The 9,158-nt window shown below is 37.7% G+C and overlaps 1 protein-coding gene across 1 annotated transcript in view; it reads left to right on the top strand.

The window, feature by feature from the left end:
• The window catches only part of LOC107653297 (VPS10 domain-containing receptor SorCS2-like), a 164,386-nt gene that overhangs the window by 136,503 nt on the left and 18,725 nt on the right, over positions 1 to 9,158 (top strand). The window contains exons 8-11 of the mRNA XM_016439971.1: positions 401 to 490; positions 5,717 to 5,896; positions 6,117 to 6,263; positions 8,500 to 8,602. Coding sequence (XP_016295457.1) covers positions 401 to 490; positions 5,717 to 5,896; positions 6,117 to 6,263; positions 8,500 to 8,602 — 520 coding nt within the window. The remainder of the gene's footprint in view (positions 1 to 400; positions 491 to 5,716; positions 5,897 to 6,116; positions 6,264 to 8,499; positions 8,603 to 9,158) is intronic.

Raw genomic sequence — 9,158 nt, 5'->3', positions numbered from 1 at the left:
GGATCTTTTATAATTAGCCAATAACTCAAGGACATATTAATTTCTCTCACTCTCCCTCATCCCCCCCTCACCTGCTCAGTTGTTTTTTGAAGGGATTGCAGCTGTTGCAAAGGAATTCAGATATGCCCTTGAGAAACAGGACTACATTGTGTGAAATGTTTGTGTTCGGTCAAAGTCATGCTGTTGCACAGTGGACACAATTTATGTAAACCATAGAGACCAACAGACAGAGCTTTTGATTCAGTGCTAGTAGAGACTGAATCTGTTGGGATAATACCAGCAGGTAAAATCGACATTGTGAATTGAGATTGAAAAGGATGAATAGGAAAGTGAGAGTGGTTTGTCTCAAAATTGGGATAGTGAAATAAAAACAGTCTTTAATTTTTTTTTTTTTTTTTAGGTAACTACAGGAAATCGAACCAAGTATTACGTCTCATACCGAAGGAATGAATTTGTTCAGATGAGATTACCTAAATATGACCTTCCAAAGGTACGGTCCTCAGAAATGTGGCTGTTAAATGACCAATATTTACTCTGAAATGACTTTTGGGTTGTATTCTTGGCAAAAAAAAAAACCATTTGTATGTTTAAAAACATTTTTATGTAGTGTATCAGACACTTTTTTTGTACAAAGGTAATGCAAAGTGATATTTAATATCATAAATGTGTTTCCATATTGATTGTTTAAAATGTATTTTTAACTTTCTGCTATTTAGTCTCATTCAATCACATCACTGTAAATTAAGCAATATCACACATATCAAGATTGCTGTTTTTTAATTAAAACTGGTGATTTGTTCCTGAATAAATCAGTGTTTTTGAACACATTGGTTGAGTAAATGATTCCATGACTGAAACCTGAAGTTTAATTGCTGAATGAATCAGTGAGTTTGATCAAATTGGTTAAATAAATGATTCAATGACTCGCTTATAAATACAGTCACTTGATGCCACCTACTGGTGTACTGATGTAACTTGCAGTAATAGTCACTGAAAAATAGCCACCACTAATGCACAGACTGTCAGCATGTCCAAAACTTGCAAACACAGACAAATGGAGTGAAACAAACAGGGAAACTGGTGCATAAATGTTAAATATCCTAAGATTAATTTTGGTACTTTTTTACTAACATCTACTGTAGCAGCTTCATGTGCATGTTTAGTTTTGTGTTTGAAGTTACTGCTGTTTTTGTCATGAACTATGTACTAAATGTGAAATACTGTTTGAAGGTGGTTATTGTTCTTTTATCAACTGCAGCTGTTGTGGATTTCACTTTAAAGCCTGAGACTAACTATGACGTATTACAGCAATATGTATGAACTGAAGAGCACAGTTGGTGTCTAGCATTGAAACACTACACCATTACAACCCAGATGTGGGTTTAACCTACTGAGGAGCCGTGATGTATGGCAGTAATATGCCGGCGAAAGAAGACAGCTGGCTAAGGGTTACAGCTGATGACTGACCAGGCTGTCTGTGGCTCTAACCCAAGGGAGTACTTCAGTAAAATGCTGGCTGACTGTAATTGAATAACATTGATTGGAGTGGAGGCCAGAGGGGCCTGCTTCATGTATATTTCACCTCAAAGAAAAAGAGGCAGGGAAAGGAGAGAGGCTGTAGGGCAGCTGCTGTCAATGGCATTTGTAACTATGCCAACCACGGATTCACTGTAACAGAGTGAAAGAGAGAGAGAAAAGTGTAAGAGAAAAAGTACTACTAAAACGATGCCCTAGATTACCAGGCATTTGTCTTAGTGGCAAAGGATAAAAGCTTTGATTTAATTACTGTAGAAGTTGAAAATGCTATATTTTTATTCGCTCAGTGCATATGCAAGGGTTTTTGGATATATTTATCATTTCCCTTTTGTGGTGTCATTTGTGGGTTAAAGCCATATTGGTGTTTTTTTCCCTCTCTAGACCCGCTTTTCTGTGCTCTTTTAGTTGCTTGTCGCTTGACTGAGCAGATAGGTCAAATTTTAGACACCCGGTTCAAGAACCCAGAAGAGAGCAGGAGTGTGTGAGAGAGATGGGGTTGGCTGATGTTGTGCTCATATTTTCCACAGTGAATAATTGAAAACCTTTTGAAAAATGCAAAACCCAATTTCAGTATGCAGTCTAAGGTCTCTCCTGAAGTTCAGTTCTTTACGTTATGGATTAATGATGGTCCTTGGCTCCAGTGGGACGATTTGTTTGTTGTAACATACCTAGGGCACTAAATGGCTAAGCTCCACTTCTTCCTTTCTTTTTTTCCCCTTTCATCCTTCATTTTACTGATTTTAAAACTCATCTCAAATAATTAGTTTGTTTGTTTATTGTTTTAAAAATTTGCATGAAGTAGGCTGCTTTTTATTTAAAAAAAGGGATAGTTCACCCAAAAATGAACATTGTATCATCATTTACTCACCCTTGTTGTTCAAAACCTGCATGACATGTGGAACACAGAAGAATGTGTGTTTTTCAGAAAATAAAAAATCTTTCCCTTTAAAGAAGATGTTTGCCATTTAGTGTTTCAGCAAGGTAGTGAGCCCATCTAAAATGAACAAATATCATTAGCGTGTCAAATTTCAAGAGGCACATTTCAGTCAACTTGATCTCCAATCATTAAGTGCACTTGAGAAATGACGCCATTCTGGAAAATTTAACTTTGTGTTGCATCTCTAATTTTGCAAGCCTGCTTTAAATGTTTCAGCTTAGATAAATGTTGGTATTGCAATCAAATTGTAATCGCCCCTGAACCACACAAAATCACTTAAAAAGGGTCCAGTGCTCTTTTACTTGAAGCAGACTGTGAATAGAAACAATACTATTGATTTGGGCCAAAAAATAATTATTTCTCCGCTTCAAGAATGGAACCGCATGACCAGAATTCAAATGCACCACTATTGGAGCACAATTAAACCACCAGACACAGAGAAAAAGCAAACATTCTGCTGGAGTCTTAATATGCCATTTCATTTCTTTTCTTTTTTTATTTTTCTTTACAGATTTCCTGTCTTTCCATCCATCCCTTTGTAGTTACCTATCCCATCCTTCTATCTTAGACACTCGGTTAGCCTGCTGATAATGCACTCACGGATTGTGGCTGTTGGCAGAGCCACAAATGTCCTGCAGCTGTGTCTTGGCTGATCGGGGTCCTGTGCCTGCTGTCAGAGACAGATGGATAGTGCTGTCTTAAGTTCTGATAGTGCTGTTATCAGTACTAGGGACCTGAGTGTCCTATCACACAGTATGATAGACAAAGACAGGACCTATCCAGCCAGGAAAATGTAAGACTTAAAAAGAAAATGAAAGTGCTTCACTCACAGTTTCCTCTTTTAATCCTCTTGCTCTGTTGTTCTTGTTGCTGTTTGTGTGCTGATTTCGATGATTTTATAATCCTCATTTAAAACTTCCACTCTCTCCAGGGGAACTTTCAGCAGATGTGTTTAACAGCGATGACTTCACTGTCTTGTGTAAGCCTTGATGGGAAGATGACCTCATTGTTAAAATTTTAATTCACAACTAACTAAGACATGTTGAGCTATTCATATTTGACCCCAAATCAACAGATAGGAATTACATTGCAGTTTTAGACAAGAGGCGTGTTCAGTACCATGTCCAAATCTGATCGAAAAATTAAATAGCAAACATGGAAGCAATCACTCGGCTATTACAATTTGTGATTGCTTATTTCCAGATGTCATCATGAACCTCCTGACAACTAAGGTTGGTAAAAGGGTACATTTAATTGGAAATAATATCTGTAAAGCCATGTACACATTTACACTCACCTCTATATAAGAGCTTCTCTGAAATTTGCTTTCATTTCTTCAGAATAGTCTAAGTCTTCAGGGGAAATTGGTACTTTTCAGAAGTGTTTGTGTGTGAATATAGAAAGATATTTTGGGAAGGAAGAGAACATAGGGCTGAAACAGGATTAGAAGCCTCTTTAATAGTGAGTTGGAAGAGTTTTTTTTAGAAGGTTTTTGTTTTTGTTTTTTTCTTCACACTAAACTCTCTTTAAGTCAAGACTTTCCGAGTTGGGTCATTGATCAAAATAAGTTGGAATTGTGAATGTTGATGGTACCATTTTGTTTGCATGCATTTTGTGTTTTGATGAAAAATAGTGATAAATCTTGCCAGAAAACAACTAATTTAGCCGGGTTATGAGGAGACAGACCAGACCACATTTTCTGTCATGCTCTGTGGCACCACAAGAATGATAAAATATACAGATGCAACACAAGTTATACAGCTAATGTTCATCATTATGTTTGTCACGTTCGCTACTGTGAAGGGAGCGTGGAGCGAGGAACAAGGAACAAGGAGACGTGGAGTATACTTCGAACAAAGAGACTTTAATGACATCAAGGGAACCAGGAAAACACACGTAGGGGGGAAAGATGACATTCAATACCGGACGAGGGAAACTAAACAGAACAGAGCTTAAGAAGGGAACTTAACGAGGGAATTAATCAGACACACCTGAATCAATGAACAAACACCTGGGAACAATAGAACACAATCAGGGAACAGGAACAGGAAAGAAACCAAACATGGGCATAAACTGAATAATGGAGCATAAATGGAGCACGTGGGGGAGGAAAACTCAAGACACAGGACTGACAGTGTTGCATTAGAAAAAACTTCTTGTCATTTTGGGAAGTGAAAAAGCCAGAGAAATATGAAATTGTCTGGCAAATCTATTTAATTCTGACCAAAATCATTTGAATGCACATCATGTCATAATAACGATTTTTGAAACCCATAAGTAGACATTTCCAGGATGACTTTATTGAAGCCTCTTGGAAAGTTTTCTGTGCCTAAAATCATTCTTTATATAGAAGCTGCATGTACAGTAGAGATACGTAGTGTGTGTTGGTCCATATGCATATGCATACACACAAGTAGTTACAGATGCTCTTTAAGCGTGTTACTTTATCCTTATCTTCCCTATTCCATTCTTTAATTCTCAGAGCAAACAGGTGTTGTGTAACTGACCTCTCACAGAGGGGTTCAGTGCCTCTAAACTGCTGTTAGTGGGACATAAGTGAGAAATAGCCTTAGAATTTGGTCTCTGAAGCACATTAAAGCTACTCAGCACTTCAGGGACTTTGCTAGCTCTTCACTTAAGTTCTTATGAATTAATTCAGCTGGGGGCATGAGCTTGTACCCTTCATCTTTGTGCCTAAATTAATGCGACCCACTTTCACTTTATCGGGAAGAGCAACATGGTGACAAACTCCCCCGTCCTGGCACAGTCATTGCCACAGCACATGACTGTATGCAGCTAAGCTACCAAAACTGAGGAGCTTAATGTTGATTCGGTATTTTAAGGCAAACCAGAAGAGCTAATTATAGGATGGATTCATTAAATGTTCATGCTTTCGTTACATCTAAATCTGTCCCTACACAGTTCATGTTCCAACTCATTTCTTCACAGCAGCTCAAAATAAACTTTTCATTTCAAAGCAACTAAGTATAATCACCAAGGATTTATATGCAGCACTTTTTTGTGGTTGTTTTCTGTAAGCACATGTGAAAGCATTCAGCTTTTCTGTCTCTCTTCACACAAAGACGCAAGCCCAAACGAATTATGATGTTAATTATTTGTACCTGCTGAGAAAACTGAAACTGTAATTTGCATTGAACTTATTTCACTTTTATCTTTACATGAGGTTCTAATCTCCTTGTGTGGTATCTTTCTGCTTTTCTCTGTTTTTGTCTTTCTGTGCAGGATGTGCAAATTGTGAGTACAGACGAGAATCAGGTATTCCTGGCTCTGCAGGAATGGTATCAGACAGACACGTACAACCTCTACCAGTCAGATCCACAAGGAGTCTATTACTCCATTGTGTTGGAGAACGTCCGTAGCACCAAGCAGCCTGAAGAGAATGTCCTCATCGACATCCTAGAGGTCAGCATTTCACCCCACAAGCACCTTTGTAAAACAAGGCAGTGTGAGCTTTACATCCTACCTTTTGCATAGTGAACTAAAATAGCTCAGCTGTGGTAAAGTTTACATTGTTAGAGACCTTTCCCTGTAACACTTTAAAAACACACACATAAAAATTGGGTGTGACTGCTTCTGATGTCTAGTAACTCTGCCACATCTTTTGGTTGTGTGTGTTTTTCAGGTTCGTGGCATCAAGGGCGTATTCTTAGCCAATCAAAAAGTAGATGGAAAAGTGATGACTCTCATCACCTACAACAAAGGCAGAGACTGGGAACCACTGGCTCCTCCCACAACTGATATGAATGGCAAACCTGTCAGCTGCAAGCAGGTAAATTGGTCTGCTCATTCCTCATTCCAGCTTCCATTCCAGCAATTAAAATGGTCTTTTGCATTTCTATGTATCTATCAGTGCTAAATTACTTCTGATCTAGCTTCTGCACCCATTTTATTTGTGTAGGACTGAGTTTGAGGGGGACAATGAAAGTTAAGCAGAATAGTTTTTGTTTTGTTTTTAAGCCCCTTTAGCTGTGGTAAAGTTTACATTGTTAGAGACCTTTCCCTGTAACACTTTAAAAACACACACATAAAAATTGGGTGTGACTGCTTCTGATGTCTAGTAACTCTGCCACATCTTTTGGTTGTGTGTGTTTTTCAGGTTCGTGGCATCAAGGGCGTATTCTTAGCCAATCAAAAAGTAGATGGAAAAGTGATGACTCTCATCACCTACAACAAAGGCAGAGACTGGGAACCACTGGCTCCTCCCACAACTGATATGAATGGCAAACCTGTCAGCTGCAAGCAGGTAAATTGGTCTGCTCATTCCTCATTCCAGCTTCCATTCCAGCAATTAAAATGGTCTTTTGCATTTCTATGTATCTATCAGTGCTAAATTACTTCTGGTCTAGCTTCTGCACCCATTTTATTTGTGTAGGACTGAGTTTGAGGGGGACAATGAAAGTTAAGCAGAATAGTTTTTTTGTTTTTAAGCCCCTTTTTATACCTTTCAGTTAATACTTGGATTCTCAAACATATTATTTACATGGGATATTCATAAGTAAGCTACCGTGCAAACATTTAGTAAGATTATTATTTTTTAGAAAAGAAATGTAATACTTTTATTAATACCTTTATTCAAAACGAATTCAATAAATAAAAAGTGACAGTAAAAACTTTGTTACAAAAGATTTCTATTTCAGATGCTGTTCTTTTGAACTTTCTATTTATCAAAGATTCTTGGAAAAAATATATAATGGTTTCTACAAAAATATTTATCAGCACAATTGTTTTCAATTTTGATAACAATAAGAAATGTTTCTTGAGCACCAAAACAGCATATTACAGTGATTTCTGATGGATCATGTGACACTGAAGACTGCAGTAATGACTACTGAAATTCAGCTTTGCATCACAGGAATAAATTATTAAAAGATTAAAATAGGAAAACTGTTGTTTTAAATTGTAATAAAATTCACAATATTCCTCTTTTACTGTATTTTCGCTCAAATAAATGCAGCTGTTGTGAGCAAAAAACCATTAAAAAACTCTTACAGACCCCAAAGTTTTGAACGGAAGTGTACATAACATACTCACAAACTAAAAACAGTTTGCAAACTCCACATTTGATTAAAATATAATTGTGCAGATGTCATTTTCCCTTCAGCTCATTGCATATTCATACCTACAAAATCGTGACTTTAATTCATTATACATCTACAGATATACATCCAGCCCACACTCAGCTTTTTTCCTGTTCAGGAAGATTGTACCGCAACTGTCTCAGACACAGACGTGAAGTCACTGACCCCTCGATCTGACTCATCTCCCGCTGTTTTCAGTTGAGAGTTGGTGGGCAGAGCAGCCACTGATTCTGCTGCTGTCTCATGAGACAAACGATCTGAGTCATCAATCCCCACACACACACACAGCTAAAGATGATATGTATCATTATAAATGCCCATTTTAAATACTGTGACTGGTAGCTGGCCATTAATTAAGACACAAATAAGGTTTCTGGCAAACCTGAGACAAGACGAAATAAGATATAAATCACAAGTTGAAAGGACATATATCGGCTTCTCTCTCCTTTCCTGTCTGTCTAGCCAACCGTTCTCACATCTTCATCTCTCAGCTGTCTGTTTGACATGTCTTTTTTCTCATTGTTCTCTTCTCCTCCTCACTTGTCAACACTCTTTCTTCCTTCCTCACTCATTTTTTATCATTTTGACTGCTCATCTTGCCATTTCTTCTCCTTTTTTATTGCAACCCTGTTGAGGTTTTTGGCACCTTAAATATGCATGTATATTCATGCTCTGATCCATCTTTTATCCGGAACATTATGTAGTATGACTTGTGAAGTGGTTTTGAATTATGGACTGCTTACTGTAGAACTTAGACTGTTATTAGTGTGTGTTAAAGCAAGTTTTGTGTGTTTTTCAATGAGTCTAGATTCTCTACTAAGTGCACACCTTATGTAAAACACTGGTTGGTGGTGCATCTATTTGGTAATCAGATTGTCATGATTGCCAAAGTGCAAAAAAAAAAAATTTTTTTTTGTCTCTTCCTAGCCTGACTGTCACCTCCATCTCCACTTGCGATGGGCTGACAACCCGTACGTATCTGGAACAGTCCACACTAAAGATTCTGCCCCAGGCCTCATAATGGGTGCAGGTTAGTCTCCATGACAACTGTTACACATCAGCATAGTGGTGAGGAGTCTAAAAACTCAAATCAAATGAAGCTCTGTACTCTTCAACTTTTCAATTGCAAGGAATAATTATAGTCCAGATCCAAATCTGCACTACAGCATGCTTAGGGAAATTGTGATAGTGTGTACAAAGCAGACTATTTCTTCACAAAAAAAGGAAAGGAATGCTGAGAAATATTTTTAGGGGAAAAATTAAATGTGATGTACCATCTGAAGAAAATGAGAAAAAGAAACCTTGTTTCTTTTTCCATTTCTGAATGTTGTGCACTGCCATTGAGCCCACACTGAGGCACAAAAGGAGGCAGGCATAGATATATGAAATATTTGCTCTTTATTGCCACAGGGTTCATGAGGAATTGAGGAAGACAATACATTAATGTTCTTGAATCCAAGGCTAGAGCTATTGCCAGTTCACAAGGTCATCAAGTCTGTCCATTTCCTCAGGGTTACAGACATGTAACACACACACACACACACACACACACACACACACACACACAGACAGTGTCACAGTGATTT

The sequence above is a fragment of the Sinocyclocheilus anshuiensis genome, unplaced genomic scaffold (assembly GCF_001515605.1).
Source record: "Sinocyclocheilus anshuiensis isolate Anshui unplaced genomic scaffold, SAMN03320099.WGS_v1.1 scaffold219, whole genome shotgun sequence".
Classification (NCBI taxonomy): Eukaryota; Metazoa; Chordata; class Actinopteri; order Cypriniformes; family Cyprinidae; genus Sinocyclocheilus; species Sinocyclocheilus anshuiensis.
Note: the sequence above shows the minus strand (reverse complement) of the source record. Positions and strands in the feature narration are given on the sequence as shown.